Source organism: Mytilus galloprovincialis, chromosome 10 (assembly GCF_965363235.1).
Source record: "Mytilus galloprovincialis chromosome 10, xbMytGall1.hap1.1, whole genome shotgun sequence".
In the NCBI taxonomy this organism is placed as follows: Eukaryota; Metazoa; Mollusca; class Bivalvia; order Mytilida; family Mytilidae; genus Mytilus; species Mytilus galloprovincialis.
In genome coordinates, this window is record NC_134847.1 from 74300319 (window position 1) to 74326179 (window position 25861).

At 32.5% G+C, this 25861-nt stretch overlaps 2 protein-coding genes across 2 annotated transcripts; one reads left to right on the forward strand and one right to left on the reverse strand.

Moving 5' to 3' along the window:
- Positions 1 to 6033: 6033 nt before the first annotated feature.
- Positions 6034 to 13170, reverse strand: LOC143049340 (perlucin-like protein). Its single transcript, XM_076223014.1, has 5 exons — positions 13043 to 13170; positions 12648 to 12754; positions 12150 to 12240; positions 10981 to 11206; positions 6034 to 6128 (listed from the first exon to the last, which is right to left on the reverse strand). The coding sequence occupies exons 1-5, from the start codon at positions 13077 to 13079 to the stop codon at positions 6086 to 6088; spliced, it is 504 nt and encodes a 167-aa protein (XP_076079129.1). The 5' UTR covers positions 13080 to 13170; the 3' UTR covers positions 6034 to 6085.
- Positions 13171 to 14472: 1302 nt separating this feature from the next.
- On the forward strand, positions 14473 to 19434 carry LOC143048367 (hepatic lectin-like). The gene is made up of 5 exons (XM_076222020.1): positions 14473 to 14604; positions 15313 to 15413; positions 17937 to 18027; positions 18721 to 18967; positions 19349 to 19434. The coding sequence occupies exons 1-5, from the start codon at positions 14571 to 14573 to the stop codon at positions 19383 to 19385; spliced, it is 510 nt and encodes a 169-aa protein (XP_076078135.1). The 5' UTR covers positions 14473 to 14570; the 3' UTR covers positions 19386 to 19434.
- Positions 19435 to 25861: the final 6427 nt, after the last annotated feature.

Consider the following 25861-nt stretch of genomic DNA (forward strand, 5'->3'; position numbering starts at 1 on the left):
TATATATATATATAAGCAAGTCTAAATTGAAAACTACGTTCAAACTTATGATTGCGTTGGATAAAAACCGCAATTTTTATACGTGTGCATGTAAAATAAATTTCTTTATAGAAGGTTCTAAATACAGCACAAACAACATTTTCCAAAAGGCAAAAAAAGTGAAAAAGTATATTTAAACAAAACGCATTTGACCAACAGGTCGAACAACTGATGTTCTTTAATATATATATATATAGGCAGACGAATTATATATAAAATCTGTCGTAGAGTTGTCACTGTTTCTGACGTACATATAATATTTTTATTTATGTGAGCGTATGCTACATTTATTTATTACGATAGATAAGTTATGACTTATATTAGTTCCCAATATTTGGAATGTCAGCTAAATGAAATATACAATTGAGTTCAAAAACAGATTATAAGACAAATACAAAACAGAAAAAATACGACCCCGTCAGAATAAAATTACTGTGTTAAGAATATTGCAAGATCGCGCAACATGGTGTCGTCAACGATATTGAATCATAGCCAAACATGAACATGACACATCAATATACATAAATCATGTCCTGTACAAGTTAGATTCATTGTAAACTAGCACGATATTCCTGTGGGAAAATGATACATAAGTACATTGTATATATAATAATTTCCTCTCGATTGCTTTAACTATGTCCTTCCTGTCATACATGTACTATTCTGTCAACGTGAATCATATTTCCTGGTACAAGAAATGTTATGGAACCGTACCAATAACAAAACTATGAAATCTAGAAAATTGTCGAAAATAGATGAAACAAATGAAAAGTGTGTATGGCTTTTAAACATGTTTGATAACTTGTATATATTCAGTAAAACTGATCTGTTTTGGTAAAAATAAAAAGAGAAATATATGATGTATATTCAGTTGTAGTGAATTACTCTTTTTTTTTTTACAATTTCAAGTTAAATTCCATGATTATTGCAGATTCTAAAGGAACACAGTTCCTTCTGGTGTTTCCAGAGCAGTATAACTATGTCATGGCAAGATCTAAACTGTTAATTGCAACTGACATGGCAACAGTGATTTGGGTCTATTCTTCTAGATCAGGGAGAAATATATCAACAATCATCAATAGTTCAGAACCTTACTATAACCCAGATATTCATGTTGTTACAGTTAATGGTATTAACAAAGCCGGAATTGAAGTGAACTCTGAAGTTCCAATGTCAATGTATGGTTTTATTCAAAATGCTTTGAACGACAACAGCGAGAGGTATTTGGCTTTACCAGTACGATATGCTGCAAATTCTTACATCGTTCCCTCATTTACAGTTTCAAAATTTAGAGGTATTTCTTTCACTTCGAAAAGCATTGTCACTATATCACCATTGCAATTGGATACTAAAATTCAGATTAATCTGAGAATGAAGTCCGGTTCATTGGTTGTTAACAATATTATGTACAGAAACAATGATACAATGTCAATTACGCTTCAAAGACATGAAACCTTTCAACTTTCACATTCATCTGACCTTACAGGAACAATGGTTACTGCAAACAAACGTTTTCTGTTAACCAGTGGAAATATTTGCAGCTATATGAATAATATCGGAAGTTGCAATCCATTCCTTGAAATGATTTTACCCATCACACAACTAGATAAGTATTATGTCATACCAAAAATAGCAACAAGACATATATATACTGTAAGAATATTAGCTGTACATTTCACCATTGCTAAGATTAAACTTGGTGAAAATCTAATCAAAAAAGAATTAAATGCGAGGCACTATTATGATTTCAATTTTACTAATAGTTCAAGCGTGACGGCTTCAGATGATGTAATGGTCATCGTGTATCCTCATGAAGAAGCAAGCACTCGTTCAAATTCATTCATGATGACCATACATGGAACCAATCAGTATTTAAATGAATATCTATTTGTTGTACCGGATGGGTTTTCAAGCTTTATCAGTGTTGTTGTCGAGATGAAAGATAACGCTGGTTTCATTCTTGATGACATGCCAGTAACAAATGATATATTTGATCAACAGTCATTAATATCTGAGTCGGTAATTTTTAGTACTTTTTCAATAAAAGTAAAAAGTGGAAGGCACAAGTTGATCCATTTAAAAGGTTCATTATTCGGGTTATGGGTGTATGGCAATGCAGAGTATGATGGTTATGGATTTCCTGCAGGAATAGCAATGAAAACACGTGTGTAGTGCTTCAATGAACTTCATATAACGAGATTTCGAAGAAGAAAAAGTCACTGATTGCATTAGTCTCGTATGCAAATACAGCTATTTATTTGTTAACATAAAAATCAGAAATTCCATAAAACATATTTTGTCTTGTTCTGAAATCAGATTATATTTTTACTTTAATACAGAATTATAAATGAATGATACAGTTTATGCACAAATGAATCACAAATTTGTAAACGTTGATAAAATGCTAGGTTTAAGTGAGAAATTGACGCAAATTCTTTTTTTCCAATAAAGCTGAAAAAGCGAACTTCATGATAAAATAGTAAAACTATCAAACACTATCAATTTTAGAAAAAAATGTAAGGACTCAAAGTATATTGACTCAAAGCACATATATACTCGGAGTTCAGTATTTTTGTGTTTTTACTTTTTACTCTTGCACTGAGCTGAGAATTTTTGATCTGTGTGGAAGGCTTCACTGCTACTTTGAGACGAAGAACAGTTATACAAGGGTTGCACCTGTGTTTTTGTTGTTGTTGGGCATGTATTGATTTTCTGTCATGGATTGATATCCCCATATCTTTTGCTTTCTAGTCTATTAACGAGTTTTGTCTCTCTTGCTATGTGGAGACCGTAGAAAGTTTTTTCTTGAGATATTATCTCTTATATGCATTTCACAATTCTCTCAATCTATGGCCAGTTTGTCGGTTTTTTTGTAAGACGCACACCACCTACCCATTGCCCCCATAGCTATATATTTTGATTTTTCGCTTTTCAACATTTATGGCGGGTGGCGTCAATATATCGTCATTTACACATAAGGTCGCACTGATTACCGGCACTTTGGATATAATTGATATATGGCCTTCTTTTTAGGTTTACCTTATATATTATTGTATTATAAAAAACACAATTATTCAAAAAGGTATCAGGGTTCTACAAGGAACATCAGTCATTCAAATTTTATTCATATCGAAATCACCGATATATATTCTACATACCGGTAGTTTGATATGAACACCTATGTGTAGGGACTATTATGATTGAAGTTATGTTCTACCTAACGGTATGTTCTTTTTGACTGGGTCAAGTGAAAAATCTTGAAAGTCTTCCCGAAATATTTGCCCTTTAATTAGGCTATTTTCTTTTTAATGTTTTGTAGTTTTTGTACGCTTCGGTTTGATTGTACATATCTATTTTTAGAAACAGAAGTTTCCCCTTGTCCTTCAAGTCACAACTGTGGCGTGATCTTCAGTTTGTAAAAAATCGCTTGAACCGGTGCTACGGGCAATATTAAACTTGCAGTGCGGTATGAGGCTTGTTTTGCTTTAATTTGAAGGCTTCACTATGACTTTGAGATGAGAAACAGCACTACCAGGGCTGTTCCTTTGATTTTTGTATTTTTACTGTGCATGTGTTATCGATTTTGTTATGGATGGATATCCCTATTCTTTTTTTATCAGTTTACTGATATTCATAGTATGCTCTTTTCTGTATCGTCTTTTCATTTGAAAGAGATTTAAGAAAGGTTAAGATTAAAATCTATTTTATAAGCATTTCAAATTTCAAAATCAGAAGGCTGGTAAGTGGTTTTCGTTTGTCATTTAAAATATTGTGTATGTTTGTTTGGTGGGTTGTTGGTAGTTTTTGTTTTCATTTGTGTTGTTGATATTATTATTTGGGAAATATGAAAACTACTGAAGTAAAATACCTGGCTTTCTTTTATGGTTTGTTTACTTGGTTTACATCTGTCATCATTGAATATGTAGGACAAGAGCTTACAATCTTGTAAAGACCTTGGTCTTTTCTCTAAAGACCGAAGATTGCACTTATTGTTTGTTATTCTTTTACGCTGATATGCATATATATTGACGTATACTCAGTAGCTTCCAGCATTAGTTTGTTATCTTATTTTAAACACTATGATATTAATTAACATTATTACTATCAAATATTGGAAATCATTTAGATAAAGAAATGTATCTCCTAATTCATAGCTCTGATTCCATATAAAATAAGAAGATATGATATTCTTGCCAATGATATAACTCTCTACAAGAGACCAAAATTACACAAGTTAAATTCCATGATTATTGCAGATTCTAAAGGAACACAGTTCCTTCTGGTGTTTCCAGAGCAGTATAACTATGTCATGGCAAGATATAAACTGTTAATTGCAACTGACATGGCAACAGTGATTTGGGTCTATTCTTCTAGATCAGGGAGAAATATATCAAAAACATAGTTCAAAAACAGATTATAAGACAAATACAAAACAGAAAAAATATGACCCCGTCAGAATAAAATTACTGTGTTAAGAATATTGCAAGATCGCGCAACATGGTGTCGTCAACGATATTGAATCATAGCCAAACATGAACATGACACATCAATATACATAAATCATGTCCTGTACAAGTTAGATTCATTGTAATTAACAACTCTTGTTCACTGCGTAGGCAGCTATAAAAGGCCACGAAATGAACAATGTAAACCAATTCAAACGAGAAAACTAACATTTTTTTTACAAACACTATATGTTGAACTCAAATATTTGATGGGTTCTAAATCTTTGGTAGATTCCTAAGCTATGGCAAATATGACGACATTCCATCCCTTATCTATGGCAGATGTTTACAATCATAATCTTTGGTGACTTTTGTTGTTTCATAATCTATGGCGAATTTTGTTGTTTCATAATCTATTGCGAATTTTGTTTGTTGTTTCATAATCTATGGCAAATTTTGTTGTTTCATAATCTATGGCGAATTTTGTGCAAATAGAAAACAATGTAGCACAATGACTTGCCTTAAGGAGGTTTGCGGGTACAAAAAATTCAGCAAAAAATTAAACATTTGTTTTTTCATTACAAATCTTATTTATTACACTATTATTTATTACTATATAATATGGTACAAAAATTACACAGACAAATCGATTTGGGTTGGCCACAGATGACTTTAGAAATGTTTATATCATTGAAAAAGCTCCAAATTATCTCCCTTTGGTGCAAAAATGTAATTTTTTGACGTTTAAAATGAAATATCTTTTTCAACTCATCGGTGACCTTAATTTTTTATTATTGTTTTCAAACAAGCTGTACATAAAGTAAATAAATGTAAAGTTTAAGTGATTTCTGTAATTCAGTTCTTTTTTATTTCGATATTACCAATATTTCTCCTATTAGTTCAACAGAAAAAAAAGGACATGAACAAAAATGTATGCTTCTTTCGGAGGCAGATTGTGAGCTCATTTAACGGTGACCACGTATTTTTATTTTATATTTCTATTAGGTATAAGATAAAGTTTAATCATAGAAAAAAATAGCAAAATCTTATATTAGAAAAAAAAAGTTGATTTAGACCCGCGAGCCCCCTTAACAAGTGGAAATGTACGACAACGGGCATGTTTAAACCAACCATTTGTTCATGTGCCTGTTGCAAGTCAAGAGCCTGTAGTGTAGTGACTGTCGTCGGTTCATGTAAGGTATATTACTTTCATATAATTGCGTACATTCACTTCATTTAAACTCAGGTGAATAGCTGTTTCATTGGCAATCATACATTATTTCCTTATATTTCCTCCCACGTTAAACACCCTCAGCGACACTTGGAAGTTTTTGGATTGATACTTTCTTTATCTAGTTGAATTTTGACCGTTTCTATGTGCAGCTTCTCCTTTTTACGATAAGCCAATATTTCAGTGTTTTTTGTGGTTTTTTTTTAGTTCTAAGAATGTTTGAAATACATGTACCTGTTACTGGTATTTGTAAATTAACTAACAATCATTCCGTCAATATACACTATATATATATATATATATATATATATATATTAATACCATACGAAAACATAATTTATTGAAAACATAAGTTCGTGGATCTGTACGTCTATCTTCCAATGATCTGCGTATTATTTCTAAAATCAATTGCTCTGAAATAAAAATTATGAAATTTCTTTTGAAAAGTAAAATTATTAATGTATAAAAAGTAAAATCACAAAAATACCGAACTCTGAGGAAAACTCAAAACAGAAAGTCCCTAATCGAACGGCAAATTCATATGATAAAACACATCAAACGAATGGACAACTACTGTCATATTCCTGACTTGGTACACGCATTTTAAAATGTAAAAAATGGTGGATTGAACCTGGTTTTATAGCGCTAAACCTATCACTTGTACGACCGTCGCATCAAATTTCATTGTAGTGACAACGATGCGTGAACAAAACAAACAGATACAATAGGTAAATATGTCACAAATAGGGATACAACAGCAACACGAAATCCACCAAAATCTGGCGGTGATTGCAGATGCTCCGAACGGGTAAGCAGATCTCATTCCACATGTGGCACCCGTCGTGTTAGACATGCTATTTCAAAGCCGGTATATAGTCTAATTCGGTAGGTCACATTCGGGAAAAGGGAAAAGGATTGTAGTAACGACAAAAGGAACATATCCGATATCATCTGTATAACGGATATTCTAAAACGGCCAACCAACTCGTGATGGCGTCTGTCAAATTGACAAAGTGATGATTTCAACTTCACCACTTGGAACTCTAGGTTTAAAAATGAAAAGGTCACAATTGGGAAGCTGAAATCATCTCTTTTGTCGTTAAGTTTTGTTTTCAATCCTCATAGTCAATTTCTAGATATAATTCCCAATCAAATGGCAAAATCAAAAGCTTAAACACATCAATCGAATGGATAATAACTGTCATATTCCTGACTTGGTACAGACATTTTCTTATCTAGAAAATAGTAGTTTGAACCTGGTTGATAAATGTTGATACATTTCAGTATTGTTTTTTCTGTTGGTATTATCTCTTTAATGTATATGACATAGCTTTACAGTAACAGCTACAGTATTCAGTTTCTTCATATATGCAAACACAAAGAAACTTAATTTACCTTTATTTTATATTATTATTGTAGTAGTAAAAGTTAAAATGATGTGATTGCGCTGTTTTACTTATTATCTTACCTCCTATACATTTCTAGGAATCTGATTGGTTAAAAGCGTCCGCGTGGAGACCGTGTATATAGGTTAGAGTAGGGAGGCGGGGCTTATTTCATACACGGTTAGTAGTGGTGTTAAGTCCCTTTATATTTCATATTAGGTAAGAAGGGAGGCGGGGCTTATTTCATACACGGTTAGTAGTGCTGTTACGTCCCTTTATAAAAACAAAACGGGACTGAGAAAAAATCTTAAAGGTTTAAACAGACGAAGAAATTGATGATTAAGTTGGAAATAAATTCATAAGACACATTTAAACCTAACAAGCTGTTGTTTTTGGCATCTGTTTTTGTAGGATCAATGGATGTAGTTTCTTAATGCTAACAGTATTGAAGACTTGCTCGTACTTTTGTTCGGGAAAGAAATTATTTTGCGCTTTTGTAGATTTTAAAAAAGCTTTTGATACAGTGTGGAGGGTGGGACTATGGCAAAAATTATTAAAATATAACATTGGTAGGAAAATGTTTAAAGTTATTTTGAGCATGTATACGGATATTAAGTTAAAAACAGATTTTTTCCCGTGTGAGGTAGGTGTAAGACAGGGAGAAAAAATGTCACCTTTTCTCTTTGCCTTATACCTGAATGACTTGGAGGAATATCTGGATGAAAACTTTGTTGAAGGTCTAACATTTATGAATGACAAATTTACAGAAAATCTTGATTTGTATATCAAGTTATTTATTCTTCTGTACGCCGACGACACTATTATTTTTGCGGAGTCGGCAGAAGGGTTGCAAAAGGCTCTGAATGTTTTTGAGCAATATTGTTTTGAGTGGAAACTCACTGTGAATGTATCAAAAACTAAGATTGTAATTTTTTCAAAGAGAAAGTTTTATAAGAATGTTACTTTTAAACTATGTAATGGAATTATTGAAATTAAAGATTCATATGTTTATCTTGGTCTGCTGTTTAATTACAACGGAAACTTCTTTCAAGATCGAAAAAAACTGGTAGACCAAGCTCAAAAAGCACTTTACGCTCTTTACAAGAAGATACAAAATATCTCACTCCCGATTGATTTACAGTTAAAATTATTTGATGCATTGGTGGTTCCTATTTTGACCTATTCCTCGGAAATATGGGTGTTTGAAAATAAAAATAATACTGAAAAATTACATCTACAGTTTTGTAAGCGCATTTTGGGGGTGCGATCCTCTACGCCAAATTTTATGGTGTATGGAGAACTTGGAAGATTTACCTTTGAACTGCAGATCAAGTTAAAAATGGTATGATTTTGGCACAAGCTTGCAACAAACGATAAAAAATTATCGGGTAAACTGTACAAGTTATTTTGGTACATGCATGAGCATGAAGTTTATAATTTCAAATGGTTTAACTATGTAAAATTCGTGTTTAATGACTGTGGCTTTTGTGAAGTATATAATATTCCGGAGCAAGTTGATTATAATTATATTAAAACTAATGTGAGGCAGCGTCTTCAGGACCAGTTTATTCAAAAATGGTTCTCTGATATAAATAAATCATCAAGGGGGGAATTTTATTTACACTTCAAAGAAGAGTTTTGCTTAGAACCATATCTGTTAAAATAGAGGCGGGGTCATAGAGTTAATATATGTAAACTAAGGGTATGTAACACAAAGTTTCCCATTGAAACAGGAAAATGGAGAAATGTACCACGAAATGAGAGACTTTGTCCACTTTGTAAAGCTGGTCTTGGGGATGTGTACCACTATACATGGACATGTACCAATTGTGAAGTTAAAGATTAAAGGGGGAAGTTCATACCTCTATATTATTTAAAATATCCGAATGTTAAAAAAGTACTGGTTATGCTTAAATAATAATGTGCTGTCTCAGCTGTCAATTTTTATTCAAAAGGTAGAAAAGATGCTTGTCTGATTTAAAATTGCAATAAACAAAGATTTATTTCTGAAGATGTATAATATAAAAATGTATACTGAATGTATTATGAAATATGTTGTGATTTATATTGTGTATAATATGCTCCTGTTACGCAGTCTTCTGCGGCTGAGTTTTCTTTAATAAACTATGAAACTATGAAACTCGTTTTGACAGGTCACTAATTTAAATTTCACACGTTAAAATAGTCGGTAGGATAAATTCGTTACATAGTGTGCTAGTGATGTAATACGGTATATATGGGGTCAGTAAATTCCGTATGGGGATTCGAATTTCGCTCTCACCCCATATGGAATTTACTGATCCCATATATACCGTATTAGGTCACTAGCACACTATGTAACTAATAATATTGGAAAGCTTTTAACTTAACTTTTGAGATCATTTTCCTGAATTTCGTCAATCATGTTGAAGTTGAAAGGATGATTATATTGGAATGAACACCCAATGTGATTGTCATAGTGGTTACTGTTAATAAACCATAAATAAGGTAACAGCAGAATACCGCTGTTCATAGGTCATAAATCGAGTAAAAGAAAACAAATTCGGGTACCGAAATAAAACTGAGGGAAAAAAAGTAAAATATCAAAAATACCGAACTCCGAGGAAAATTCTAAACGGAAAGTCCTTAAACAAATGACAAAATCAAATGCTCAAACACATCAAACGAATGGATAAAAACTATGAAATTGCTGACGTGGTACAGGCATTTTCTTATGTAGAAAAGGTGTATTAAACCTGATGCTATAGCTAGCTTAATCTCTTACTTGTATGACAGTCACATAAAGTTCAATTATATTGACACCGAAGTGTGAACAAAACAAACAGACATTATAGGTGAAAATTTAAAAAAAAGTATGGGTCATCAATCTCAATAACTATAAAAACAAGCAAATATGTCAACAAAGAAAAACAAAAAGGCATGTAGAGAAAGCACAGTTCTGTAGCAATACGAAAGACAAGAATACAAAAATTTACCATAGCACAATAACACAAAGACGGGATGTAGTTTTGCTAAAAGTAATAATTTACAAAGATAAATAAAAGAATACTATAATACGTTATTAAGAAGATTAAAAAACGCCTGTACCTGGAAACACATCAACTATAGGAGGAAAACAACGGAACAACAGATACAATGAAATGCAACAAAACAAATTTTAAAATACATAGAAACAACTGACATATTCAAGAACGCTAAAGTCTTAACATTTGAAAACCAGAAGCTTCATGAATAAAGTAAAATAACAAAAATACATAACTCAAGGGAAATTCAAATTGGAAAGTACATTATCAAATGTCAATATCAAAAGCTCAAACACATCAATCGAATGGAAATGAACTGTCAATCTCCTAAATAGGTACAGGCCTTGATATAGTTGCAGAACATACAAATAGCACTTTGTGGATCTTAGTCCAGTCGAATCGGTTTAATGGATTAACCTTATTGACTCTCAAGACTAAAATTGAAAAACCATGGATGTAAAAATATGTAGCAACGTTAGGAGCCAAATGATCAAAAGGGATATAAAAGAATATCTAATTTAATCGGATGTCAATTTTTCATGAGAAGTTGTACAAACTGTGAAATAAACAATACTTAAAAATCCAAGCCGGTAGCCTGTGGCCTTTATTATATTAGTCTTGTAGTATTATAATTTTAGTTTATTTATATATTTCGGAGTCCATTATCACTGAACTAGTACATATTTTTGTTTAGAGGCCAACTAAAGCACGCCTTCGGGTGCGGGATTTTTTTTCGCTGAATTAATGACCCTTTAATGACCTTCGGCTGTTTTCTGCTCTTCGTTCGGATTGTTGTCTCTTTGACACATTCCCCATTTCCATTCTCAATTTTAATGCTTATCAAAATCCGAACTTACTGTTTTTCGCATATATAATGACGTCGTTGATTACAATCCTCGTCAACCCAAACAGCTTCGTTATCCTCCCAGCTAAATTTCATACAATTATGGCCGTCCTCGCCTTGAGGCATGCCTGAGCCCCATGCAGTAAAGGACGAGACTGGGAAGCCAGTTTCCATCCATCTCCATGTACCCTCAAAGGCAAAATCATCGGAACCCAAATAAAATCCATCTATGTTAAAAGCTATCGGAGAAAAAAGTCTTTTTTTAAAGGATATTAATAAAATTATATGTAGCATTTTTTTTATACATTTTGTTGAATATTTGAGATTTATTCATCCCGTTCTATGTTGACAAAATCTTTAAAAGAGGGACGAAAGATACCAGAGGGGATGGTCAAATAATCCGATTCTTCTAAAAAAAAAACCACCAATACACCAACATTATATCAAACAAAGCAATCAGAACTGAAAGATTTTAAGTATAATAAGCTAAGGTTTATCTACACATGGATAGAATAACCTGTTACAATAAGATGAGTATAATGTTTTCAAATTGGAAATAATTTGAACAAAAGACAAATTTAAGCTAAATAATGGAATTATGAATGCCGTATCTAATTCCTTAAATTTAAGCAATTCCCTCCATCTGTTATTTTCAATTGGTATTTTTTTTTTCGGTATTCTATAAATGAATTGTTGAGATTTTTTAGCATCGATAGATTTTGTTCTCTCTAACCGATACGGTAGGTACAGAGTGAATGCGTAAACGGATTTCCCCTTTCTATCTGTATTTGTATAAATGTAGTTTCATCTATTTCTTGTTTGTTATACTTTTGCTTTCTACAAAAAATATAGTAATAAAAATACCGAACTCTGAAGAAAATTCTGAAAGCATATTATAAGCAACATAATGACAAAATCAAACTCTCAAACACAGCAAACGAATTGATAACAACTGTCGTATTCCTGACTGTGTAGAAAATCGTGGATTAAACCTGGTTTAATAGCTTGCAAAACCTCTCAAGTGTATCACAGTAGCATAAAATTCAATTATATAACCAACAATGTGCTAAGAAAACAAACGGCTTGAACACAATGAACTCCCACGCAAAACAATATGGTATTAGGTTGACATAAAGGTTGGTTTTAATTGAATGTTTTTACAGATGATTTTTTCAGTCTTACTTTTAAGGGCACTCATCACTTGTCGCATGAAGTTATGTTTGTCAGGATTGTCATCTGATGCTAAGTATGCTCCTCTGCTTCTGCAATCTCTCTATTAGAAATAAATTACAATAATAAATACTGTCGCAAAATACATTGTGATCAAATATGAGTCTAGTGCCATATGAAATTGACAGACATCAACGTGAATTTGGTTTATTGAAATGTTTATTTCAAAAACTAAACATGCTTAAGGAACATCTGTGTATAAATCGAAATTGTTGCTTTCAGAATAAAACATTGAAAACTTGATTAATGTTTGAGAATCAGTTATAATGTCTGGGAAAAAAATTTCCGCTTCAATGTAAAAGCAAACAAATACTTAAGCATTAAAAGATACGTGAATGGTGATACCAGCATGGGTATCAAGTGATATGATATGTTGACAGATGTGTAAGTTGTTTGCATTTTGCTTATATTAAAAAGTCAAACATTTATTATTGATATTTGTATCATTACCTGAGCATCAATCCAGCTTCTGCCATCTTTAGCGAAGAACAAACATTCACCTTTAAACTCTGCCCAATCTAAAGGACACAGATTTTTTGGTTGTACTACACCTAAAGCTAATGAAATAAAGAATAATGATTAATTATACAAAAATTCAAAGATAACCGATACATGTATGTAAACAATTGTTTAGACAATGTTATTCGTTTGTGATAATGGCTACCCTTAAAATGGATCTTGCTTATGATGTTGCATGTTAAATCGAAGAGTATTACAATCTCTGGACGATTAAAAATTAAGCTTCTAACCCTTTGGATGCATACTGTATATTTAACCCATTGAGTGTATATATAATGTAAGTGTACAATAAAAATAAAAAATATAGTCTTTTCTGTAATACTAACCAACCACCAATAGTGTAAATAAAGTAATTCCATACATAGTCTGCGGCTTATCAAATTACTCTTAAATGAATTTTGAACTTTATCTGTACTTCGCTATACTTGTCTAACGTGTCCGACTTTCTAATCTTTAGAAGTTTGCTTTGTTGTTTTATCATTATTCAATAGATTTGACATATATTACGATTGATTAATAGTAATATCTGAAATGCTACATATGAACACTTTATATATCAATGAAAAAGAGAGGACCTTCGATGTTAAATGCGGCCTAGTCTTCAATACACTCATGTCAGTTTGACTCTGTTGGATAGTTGCCTCACCACTAGTCATAACACCTCTCTTTCTTTTCAAACTAAAATCAATATTCACAAATTTCAATGTAAATTGTGAAAATATCGTTTAAACACGTTATGAAATGCGTTTGGATGAGATTTAATATGTTACGTCCATACCGAGAATGGCCATCAAAACAAGTAGTCGAAGATACCGAGAATGGCCATCAAAACAAGTAGTCGAAGGAACACAAGACAATAACATGGCCACAAAAAACGATTTACAATAGTCCAAAAAAAGACACTGTTAAATAAAGATAATGAAACACGACAGTAACACAAGAAAGTTATAAAATTCGAAATATTTGAACAATGTCATGTAGTAGCCCATTGAAAATCTGACAATCTTTCAAATTCATATATTAGTTAATGACACCCCAACCCTTCTAGACTACAAAACCAAACTCAAAATAATTTTGTCTCGATCTTTTGGTATCTATCTGTGTTGTTTCATTAACATATACCCTTCGTCTATAGTGCAATGTAAATTGACAAATGTTTATACAACATGTATACAAGCTCTTTAACCTGCCCAGTGAAACAATTTGCAAATAAAGAGGACAGACCGTTTTTCTTTTTCTTTGTTAGTAGACTTCATTTAATATTCAACAGTCTTAGTCATTTTTCTGATAAACGATGTGTTACAGCTGCATATGCGAAACAGTTCATGATATTTTGTCACACATTTCAACAAATGATTTATTACAACGAGAAAGTATGGACACTCAGAAAATAAGAACGACCCGCAAAATGTTTATCCCGATAGAAGTATAGTGTATCCATTTTTACAGCTGTTTTAAGACACGTGTCTATATCGATTGTCAAGCGCATACGAATCTTTTTATCAAATTCTAAGATTGAAAAAACGACTTAGTTTTCATCAGTGATGTAACAAATAATAAGGTGTTCTTTTCAGAGATTTTCTAAGAATAAGTTTCTTACATGCGATAGAATTCAAAATAGAAACATGCAGGTGCAAACATCGAAATAAAGGAAAAAAAGTCTAAATGGATTCTTGAAAAGGTTATTTGGCACTTGAATTGTTATGTGAAGACGCCATTTTAAGAGTACTAAAGTAAGTGTACGAGATTTCAAAATAGGTCAATCCTCAATCATACAATTGAAACATGCTCAGTGAATACAAATATAGATAAAGAGAGCTGTCAGATCTTGACACTTTTATCAAAGACGAAATCATGGTGGCGTTGGCTTTGTTCACATTTATCATAGGTAATTAGAATAGAATAAGCTAAACATGTGAAAAGTTACAGATTTAGAAGTCTTTACTGTGTTCAACTTTTATAATATTTCGTAAAGGTAAATATTTTGGATCGCAAAGAAACTGCATATTATTTATGCCTTAAAGCATCTGTGTATAGATGATTAATGTACTCATCGGCATTTGTGAAGAGTAGCAACACATACGTGCATCTTGTAAACCTAACAAAATATTAATGTAATTAGATAACACAGCAATAAAACCGTACAAAACCCAAAAAAGAAATCTAAAACAATTCAACATTTGTTTTTAAACAATTGACGGATGTCTTTACCATATGTCAGTCTCCAAATCGCTATAACAAGTTGTGAACTATTTTAACAGACGATATCAATAATATACCCTCAACAAAATATCATATACAGGACAATACGATTTAACTAAAGACACACACTGAAAAGGTGTCCTACCTTGTTCAGACACATTATTACATGGCGTTATTGAACAAGGTTATTTAGTTCTCAACAAAAGTAAATATATGTAACAATTATTGTTATACTAATTACTGCTTGATTCTTTAATACGGGCAATGCAAATGACAATAAAACCCAACAGAATACAATTGAGAATAGAAAAATAGTACACAATATATTTTATAGATTAGTTAGACAAAATATGGTATAGAGATACATTCATGTTCATTCTCTTTGTATATCCAGGCCTAGGAGCTGTTATACCAGATTGCGATAAGGGATGGGCATTATTTCAAGGAGAATGTTTATACTTTAGTAGAACCGCCAAAGTTTGGCTGGATGCAGAGGTAAATATTTATAGACTTTCATTAAATGCTCTTTTTTTGTTATGGTTTATGCAGAGTTCGAATACTTTCGTTAGGGTTTATGCAGAGTTCGAATACTTTCGTTATGGTTTAGGCAGAGTACGAATACTTTCGTTATGGTTTATGCAGAGTACGAATACTTTCGTTATGGTTTATGCAGAGTACGAATACTTTCGTTAAGGTTTATACAGAGTTCGAATACTTTCGTTATGGTTTATGCAGAGTACGAATACTTTCGTTATGGTTTATGCAGAGTACGAATACTTTCGTTAAGGTTTATACAGAGTTCGAATACTTTCGTTATGGTTTATGCAGAGTACGAATACTTTCGTTATGGTTTATGCAGAGTACGAATACTTTCGTTATGGTTTAAGCAGAGTACGAATACTTTCGTTATGGTTTATGCAGAGTACGAATACTTTCGTTATGGTTTATGCAGAGTACGAATACTTTCGTTATGGTTTATGCAGAGTACGAATACTTTCGATATGGTTTATGAAGAGTACGAATACTTTCGTTATGGTTTATGCAAAGTACAAATACTTTCGTTATGGTTTATGCAGATTTCGAATACTTTCGTTATGGTTTTTGCAGAGTACGAATACTTTCGTTATGATTTATGCAGAGTACGAATACTTTCGTTATGGTTTATGCAGAGTTCGAATACTTTCGTTAGGGTTTATGCAGAGTTCGAATACTTTCGTTATGGTTTAGGCAGAGTTCGAATACCTCGTTATGGTTTAGGCAGAGTTCGAATACTTTCGTTATGGTTTATGCAGAGTACGAATACTTTCGTTATGGTTAATGCAGAGTTCGAATACTTTCGTTATGGTTTATGCAGAGTACGAATACTTTCGTTAAGGTTTATGCAGTGTACGAATACTTTCGTTATGGTTTATGCAGAGTTCGAATACTTTCGTTAGGGTTTATGCAGAGTTCGAATACTTTCGTTATGGTTTAGGCAGAGTTTGAATACTTTCGTTATGGTTTATGCAGAGTACGACTACTTTCGTTATGGTTTATGCAGAGTTCGAATACTTTCGTTATGGTTTAAGCAGAGTTCGAATACTTTCGTTAGAGTTTTTGCAGAGTACGAATACTTTCGTTAGGGTTTATGCCGTGTATGAATACTTTCGTTATGGTTTATGCAGTGTACGAATACTTTCGTTATGATTTATGCAGTGTACGAATACTATCGTTAAGGTTTATGCAGAGTACGACTACTTTCGTTATGGTTTAGGCAGAGTACGAATACTTTCGTTATAATTTATGCAGTGTACACATACTTTCGTTATGGTTAATGCAGAGTTCGAATACTTTCGTTATGGTTTATGCAGAGTACGAATACTTTCGTTATAGTTTAAGCACAGGTCGAATACTTTCGTTATGGTTTATACAGAGTTCGAATACTTTCGTTATGGTTTATGCAGAGTACGAAAACTTTCGTTATGGTTTATGCAGTGTACGAATACTTTCGTTATGGTTTATGCTGTGTACGAATACTTTCGATATGGTTTATGCAGAATACGAATACTTTCGTTATGGTTCATGCAGTGTACGAATACATTCGTTATGGTTTATGCAGTGTACGAATACTTTCGTTATGGTTTATGCAGAGTACGAATACTTTCGTTAACGTTTATACAGAGTACGAAAACTTGCGATATGGTTTATGCTGTGTACGAATACTTTCGATATGGTTTATGCAGAATACGAATACTTTCGTTATGGTTCATGCAGTGTACGAATACTTTCGTTATGGTATATGCAGTGTACGAATACTTTCGTTATGGTTTGTGCAGTGTACGAATACTTTCGTTATGGTTTATGCAGTGTATGAATACTTTCGTTATGGTTTATGCAGTGTACGAATACTTTCGATATGGTTTATGCAGAGTACAAATACTGGTTATTACTATAGTTAAGAAATGAAGTTTAAGTAATGTTGAACTGTAGTTTAAGACTAAAAAAGTCACGCCTAACATAAAAATAATTATGGGTAATATTCGTACCGGATTTGCAGCGAATAATACACATGATCGCACTTGTAGACTTACAGCTAAACGTACTTAAATATTTTTGCAACGCTTTACATAATAAGACAGTTTCTACATTTGAAAATGCCTGTACCAAGTCGTCAGGCATATGACAGTTATTGTGCATTTGTTTAGTTTCATATGTTTTGGCATTTGATTTTGCCATTTGATTAGGGACTTTCCGTTTTGAATTTTCCCCGGAGTTCAGTATTTTTGTGATTTAATTTTTGGTTTAACTCTTTTATAGGTTTTCCTTATAAAAACCTTTAAGTTTGAGATCTCGATTACAGGAAAACAAAATGATCTATAAATTCATACGACCAATAACCATTCTACGTCTAAACATGTTTGGAAAAAGGTAACCCAAAACTGACTTCATACTCTTTCTATGACAATTTAAGAAACATTTGAACACAAAACGTTTATTTTTGCTCATGGTATCTTGTTAATAGTTTCTTTCTTTCAACAGGCAGATTGCAGAAGACATCAAGCTTATTTGGCCACAGATGACAATCAGGCAAAACACAATTTCATTGCCGATTTTCTTAATGTTTTCACAAGTAAGTTTAGCAACAAAACTTAGAAAAAAAAACAAACAAGCAAACAATTATGAGGCCCATCATGGGGATGTTCAAGTATTGATATAAACTCAAATATTTTGCCAATATAATCACATGATCATTAATTAGTTTTTTAAACAAGATAATCGATTAATATTAGTACAATTTTCGGATTATCAAATAATCATTTTAAAAATAATCAAGTAATCATACAATCAAAAACCCTATGAGGAGACTCAGTTATGCATTGTTTTCCTGTGTGTTACATGCTTCCGAACAAATAGTACTAAATATAATTATGAAGGGAAATATTTGTATGTTTCAAATTGTCCATAGTACAATAACTTTAAGATTCAGAAATGGAATTGCATACTGTATATTTGCATATACTATTTATAGTTTTACCATGTTTTAGGCCGTCAAAATTTTATTTGTTCTGCCTATTGCATTCTATAAAATTCATATACTTGGAAAGATCTAATCTGCATTTCAAATGTTGACAGATCAATAGAATAAGTGAAGAGAGATAGATAGTTGATTGAGTCAGTGTATATGCAATCAGATCAAATTCAGTATCTTATAATTTAAATTTGTATTGAAAACAGGAGAAAAAAATTAGTTAAATAAGGAGGCCTTATACTGTTTTTAATACAATTTTTTTAAATCATACATTTTTTCTGTAAATCTTAACAGGTTGGGGTTTGAACCATTTCTGGCTGGGAGCAAGTGACTATACATTTGAAAATCGTTGGCAGTGGCTAGAAACAGGAGGTGTAATCAGTGGCTTTTCGGCTTGGCTTCCTGGGTATCCAAATGGAAATCTGTCGCAGAATTGTATGATGACTGTATTTAATGGTTCACAATTATATTGGGATGACCAGAGATGTGACTCCCACCATGGCCATAAGACTGCAGGGTTACATTACATTTGTGAAAAACCGTAAGTACGAAGAGGAACTTTTTTTTTTTTTTTTATCTTTTTCTGAATACGCAACTGATACAAACTTCGAAGAGAAAGTTTTAATTAGTGAAAAGATATGTTAAGAAAGACAATTAATTTAAGTTTTGCTTCTTTATTTGATTTCATAGTACAGAAACATCCTGCTCAACTACGTTTACAATGAAAAAAGGAAATCAATGAAAATCGTTCATGATTCATAATCTGATTATAACTTTATCGAAATACATTTGTAAAATGTAGGAATATATTATCAAAAAGAATAGAAAAAATGTCTGAGGTAGTTTAAACCTATCGTTAATTAACTACATGTATTCCCCGTATTTCAGAACATGAGATTAATTTACCTTTATTCTTTTACAGGGATCCTGATTACAACGCCGGAAGCATAATTGGTTAAAGGAAGAATATCAAATTAAGATTGTGCTAGAATAAATGTTTTACTCTTATGGCCTATTGTTTTAAAAGATAGAATACGGTATCATAGTAAAATTGATGATGTGAATCGAAAATGTCAGAGATTGAATGATTTGTAAAGTATTGATAATGTACTGTACATATTTTTACTATAGTATATAGTTCCTTATTATAACTGACTTTAGCCAGTATAAACTAGTATGGCCATTGTTTATAGATTTAGACAGACAATTGAAGTCTCATTTCTAATTTGGAGCAATCCAAATGCTATTCAATAGGAGTTTCTTATACAATCCAGACGAAATACCACAGTTCTGAAGACGCTAAAATCTAAAAATAAAACTTAACTACTACAAGAAGTTACGCATCCAAAGCGCTATTCTGATTATAACTTCATCGAAAACGTTCAAACCTAAACATATGCATGCTATGGATGTGTAAATACGTTCGTAAAATGTAGATATATATTACCAAAAAGAATAGAAAAATTCCCCTAAGGTCATTTATGTTTGAGGTAGTTTAAACTCAACTTTCTTAATACTTGTATTCAAATCACCAAAGGATAAAACAAACTTTTAAAGATCTCTGAATATGCAGGGATTTTGAGAGCTAATCAAATAGTACAAAATCGGATGACAGTTAAACGTCGTTAAGAAACACACCCCACAAACCATAACTAACCCTCAAAATATACCGGACAGTCAAACCAAAGCAAACAAGAACGGATAAAACACGGTCCTATGCGATGAAAGGGGGAATCTAGGCTATTCTATATGTCGTTAAAGAAAATCTCACAATTGAAAAGCTGCACAATCCAGCTACAAACAAGGAGACCCTTGTTGTTTTTATAGTGATTTAAATGATAACAGAATGTTGACCTCTGTACCCCTATTCTTTTTACTTTTTACCTATTGTGTCTATTTGTTTTCTTCACGCATCGGTGACAATATAATGGAATTTGATGCAATTGTAATACAAGTGAGAGGATTAGCTAGCTAAAAAACCAGGTTCAATCCACCATTTTCTACATTTGAAAATGCCTGTACCAAGTCAGGAATATGACAGTTCTTGTCCATTCGTTTTGATGCTTTTTGTTATTTGATTTTGCCATGTGGTTATGGACTTTCCGAATTGATTTTCCTATGAGTTCAGTATTTTTGTGATTTTACTTTGGACTGGAACACGAAAAGAAGAGACGGTAAATAATTTGGAACGTTGGATCAAACGTGAGCGCTCCTACATGAAACTCAACGAGGGTAAGATAGCCACAGTTGTTGGTTTAATATTGCTGTTAATATGCATTGTATAAAAGAGGCGGAGGATACCAAAGCGGTATTTTAACTCGAAAACAAGTAACGATGCAATGGAAAATATGAAAAACGAAAAGAAAAAAAACCAGTACATACAACATAGCATAGCAAAGCAAAGGCCGAGCAACATAAACACGTACATCAGTGGTTGTCGTTTGTTTATGTGTTACAAATTTGTTTTTCGTTCATAAATTAGACTGTTAGTTTTTCTCGTTTGAATTGTTTTATATTACTATTTAGGGTCCTTTTATAGCTGATTATGCGGTATGGGCGTTGCTCATTGTTGAAGGCCATACGGGGACCTATAGTTGTTTATTTCTGTGTCATTTCGGTTTCTTGTGAAGAGTTGTTTCATTGGCAATCATACCACATCGTTTTTTTTTTTTTATAATAACCACTAAAATACTGGCGGCGATGTTGGAATAGTTAGCAGATCCGGTTCCATATGTGGCACGAATCGTTTTACTCGTGTATATATAATCAGCGATAAGTAATTTGGTAGGTCTCATTCGTGTGACACCGGTAATTTATATGACATTTGTTAACCAAGTCATGGTGGCGTCCGTAAAATTTCGAAAAAAAATTATTCCAATTTCATCCATTGAAATAATTAGATCAACATTTGCCTTGTGTAGCAGCCTTCTTACAGTGAAGTCATGATAGCAAATACAACCGTATCAACTGAGATATGTATACTTCATATGCAAGTGCTGCTGAATGTTGCAACATAATACTAATTACATCTCAATGAAGATATAAGATGAGGTTACATTCTCAATTGAAGAAAAAATCAAGTTATGCCAATCTAATAAAGCTACAACTTAGCACATGTGACCTTTAAATGTGTACTGGGAACTAAACAGCAAGGGCATATCCCTAGCATATAACTTATATCTGACGATCAGCTTACATTTGGTTTAGTATAATCGTATGCATCGACACAATACTAGATAGTCAGACAAACTGGCAGTCGGAATTTTAGAGTTCATAACTTTACTTGATTGTTGCTACACATCATACTTATTCAGGACAGGATCAAATTATCACTTATAGTCAAGTCGATTTGTGAAACAATTGCTCAGATTGTGGTAAAAGCATAAAATTTTGCAGAGTGTTAGTTGATGTCTTAACTAACATTTATAGCTATGGACCCAATTCAGAAAATCAAAATGGCGGCTCTGGGCGGCCATTTTGAAATCATGTCCAAAAAATTAATAAAAATTATTATTAAAAATATGAAATATATCATATTACATTACCAATTTTGATAAATTTTCGTATATCCTATGACAAAGAAAATCAACTGATGACTATTGAAGTATTAAGTGGCCATCTTGAATGGTGGCCATTTTGGAAACGTAAATTTCAAATGTATTTTTTTTAATTAATACTAAGTTTTATATGCATTTACAACTAGTTTTTCTTATCATTTATTTATATGACTGTTGGTATTCATATAGGATATATTCACCAAGTGCTCAAATAAGGCATGCATATGTTTACAAATAATTGTATTTAAAAAATACGCGTAAATTCTTATAATTGAAGTTTAGCATGTAGGGCTTAGTTACTTTTTTACCACCAAAAAATGCGTATATACAATATAAGTTATGACCACTGTATGTTGAAAAGGAATTGTACGTATTTATTAAGTCAATGGAGCTGAAAAAATAATAAATAGACTGGAAAGAATTTCGTAACGCCAAGAGAGGACACATGAGGATTTACAATGCCAATCAAATACAAAAAGAGCAGACATAGACATTTGAGCTGGTAATCAGTCATTTTTGTAAGCATACAACTGTTCCAAGTTGATGAAGGCCATGTAATGGGAGATACACTCCAGAATCACAAGGCAAAAGGTGCGTATCATGTCAAAGCAAAGCTTAAGATCAAAACATATTTTGTCAGGAAAAAAGTCTAAGATGAGTCACGGATTGAAAATACTAGTAAAATAACCAGCCACGGTTGTGATGAATTAACAAGAACAGTATGATTGCAGGATTTTTTTTTCTTTCATTGTGATGAGGTATCTGACTATCATCATTAAGCCTCGACAATTATGATCGACAATAGAGTATGTGACTGTCACTTGAACTACTAACCATTGTTCTTTTAGCAAGACTCAGTGCTGGAGATTAATATTTCAGCAGCAGATATCATGCTAAATGTTTGTTAAAACTACAAGACAGGGCAATTAGACAGAATTCGAGACACAGAAAAAAAGTCAAGAATCTGATATCCATGGAATAGGCCTGCCAAATTGATAGAAAACAGTGACGGCTCACACTCTGGAACAGATATTGTTTTAATATTTGAAATTGATGATATTGGTAAATTGTACAGTAAACGTTCTTAGTAAATATGAGTTGTCATGGAAGGATTTATTAATACAAAACCTCTAAAAAATTGAATACTAGCTGCCATAGATGATATGCAAGTACACATGAAAGGTTGCGTCTTTCTCTGGATTCTCAACGAATATGTCGGGGAAGTTCTGAAACAGGCCATGTCTTTTAGTCGGGATGATGAAGGCCTCTTCATAGTCAAAGTAACTAGAATAGTTTTAAGAGTTAAGCTTGTTACTATAATCTATATCTAGGCTTTCCAAATGAATCAGTTCCACAATCTTTAAGACATCTTACTCTCTATCTGAGGACTGATAAGTTGCAGTTGTATCCTTTCAACGACGAGTTGCACAATTGAACTATTATAGCTGAGAAATGGTAAGTCGTGTCTGCCACTCAACGATATTTCTGGACTGTGTCCTGATGTTTGGCCATTCTTACTAAGAAAACTTATGTCTGTTGAACTGATTCGTGTCAACAGCTGTTATTGAGTGTCCCTGTAAAGTTATTCTTAGTATCAAGTATATATATTTTGCCTGCTATGGCTATAGTGATGCCTTCATTTTTACCCTTTTATTATTAGGTCTGTTTCAGAGCTTCACGATTACATATGTAAAAATCAAGAGCGCTAATTTATCTTGCTTGTATGCTTATAGTTATCCTATGGCAGCTACATTCCAATTTTGTTAACTGCGTTGTATCAGTTCTTCTTTCCATGATAATCCAAGATCTTCCAGGCGTGTTCTGCAAGCTTGGAGATTGGTGCCATCAATGTATTTCATTATTTAGGAAAGCATAACTCCAAGGATAAAAATTGCTGGCTTTCTTTCTGTGTCTTTTATTCTGCCTATTTGCTATGTTGTCAAGTTTCATCAATCATTAAGCATGATACTAGTGATTTGACATCTCCAGCTCTTACTTTGGCTAAGGGAGAATGTCTTGTAGTACAAGTGCACTGTCATGCCCTATTTTTGTTGATTTGAAAATGTCGATGTATCATGGAGATCTTCAGATACATCACCACAGAAAAAAATACATTGCAGTCATTGTTCTTTTTGATCCAGTTCCACTTTACAGTGTCTGGTCACTTATTGTTTCGTTTCAATTGGCAACTAATCTTCAACATCAGAAGTATGTTTTCCATTTTGCTGATGAAATATTTTGAGGTCTGAAAATTTGTTTGACATAATTTGTGCCATTTTGCCTTGTGATTCTGGAGTGCTTCTGCAGTTCCATAGCCCTCATTCAACTGGTTCGAATTGAGCGAAAGGAAAACCAATTCAAGACCTAACATCTTCGTATGCTTGCATCGAAAGAGTGATTGCCAGCTCAAATGTCTATGACTGTTCTGTTTGTATCTGCTTGTAATTGCAAACCATTACATGTCCTCTCTTGCCGTTTCACACATTCCTTCCAGTCTAATTGCCCATTATGTTTTTCGTATATCTAGTTCCAGTGTTTTCGAAATCTACAATTTTGAACTTTTCCAAAAAAACTAAAAAAACTTTCGGTCATAAATTAATAATATATACGTAATTTCTGTTTTTAGTTACTTAGGCAAACGTGTAAGTAACAGCAATTTTGATACTAATCTTAATTTTGTAAACAGGTGCATGCCTTATCTGACCTCTTTGTGAATATCCAATATAAATTAGTAAAATAAAGTATGAAAGCAAACATTGAATTAATAAGATAAGCGAATAATTATATATTGAAAATTCATGTTTTCAAAATGGCCATCATTCAAGATGGCTACCAAAAAATCAATATATATGAAGTCCTCAGATAACAGTCCTTGTCAATGGTGATGAATATACCATATGACTATATAATAATTTCCTGCAGCAAGCGCTTAACTTAGAAGTCAAAGTGAACACGGTTACTAAGGAAATGCAAATTTGTAAAGGCAGTATTAAGTTGTTCTACTCTATGTTGATGTGGAGGACAATGTGATAGAAATTGATAAACAGAGTGTGGTTTGACAAAACATTGTAAGTATACATTTCATTCATTGTTAGATATTTTCAACGTCAATTGAGAACATTTGAGCAGTTGATGTTCTTATAACATTTAATTTACTTGTATCATATAAAATTGATTATGTCTGCAATCAAGGTTTTTAAAAGTTGTTTCAAATGAACAATATCAACAAAACGAATTATCCAGTAATCATTCAACTGTTATAAACGACAGGTATACACATATTTTCTTGCTTTATTTCTACGTATAAAATAAAATTCTCCTGTTATTCTATGTCGAACAAGCGGTTGCACGAATATTGCTTTCAGAGTAATAGTTCATTTTATGATCCTCTTCGTGTCCGCGTTTTAATGCTTTTGTACACAAAACAGAAGAATAACTCGAAGAGGGGAAAAGGCTATCTTTTTGTCCTGTTTATATAGCTCAAACAAATGCATTTGTATATATCTTCCACAATGCATTTTTTTTTTTATCGAATAATGACTACATATTTTGGCTTAAATTTTTTTTATTCAAGATGGCCGCCATTCAATATGGGTAATATTTCCGAAATTTTTGTTCTACGAGACAATTGGATTCAGCACTGTTATTCTACCAACCAGATTTCATGTCAATATCTTCTCTTGTATCATTTTGATGATTTTCTGTTATTAATCTATTGAGATCAAACGGCCGCCATTTTAAAATGGCCGCCTCTTCCGCCAATTTTGATTTTCAGATTGGGTCCATAGCTTAAAATGTTGTCCATGTCATATACTACTACTATGCCAAATTTTATGCTTTTACCACAATCTGAGCAATTTTGTCAAAAATCTGCACAA

What these genes read in the sequence shown, in the direction of transcription:
- LOC143049340 (XM_076223014.1), bottom strand. Translation starts at nt 13,079, where the DNA reads ATGTATGGAATTACTTTATTTACACTATTGGTGGTTG. An exon ending in GAAGCTGGATTGATGCTCAG is followed by an intron (nt 12,241 to 12,647) that starts GTAATGATACAA and finishes TATTTCTAATAG; the next exon opens with AGAGATTGCAGAAGCAGAGG. An exon ending in CATTATATATGCGAAAAACA is followed by an intron (nt 6,129 to 10,980) that starts GTAAGTTCGGAT and finishes TTTTTATTTCAG; the next exon opens with AGCAATTGATTTTAGAAATA.
- LOC143048367 (XM_076222020.1), top strand. Translation starts at nt 14,571, where the DNA reads ATGGTGGCGTTGGCTTTGTTCACATTTATCATAG. An exon ending in TTTGTTCACATTTATCATAG is followed by an intron (nt 14,605 to 15,312) that starts GTAATTAGAATA and finishes TTGTATATCCAG; the next exon opens with GCCTAGGAGCTGTTATACCA. An exon ending in TTTTCTTAATGTTTTCACAA is followed by an intron (nt 18,028 to 18,720) that starts GTAAGTTTAGCA and finishes AAATCTTAACAG; the next exon opens with GTTGGGGTTTGAACCATTTC.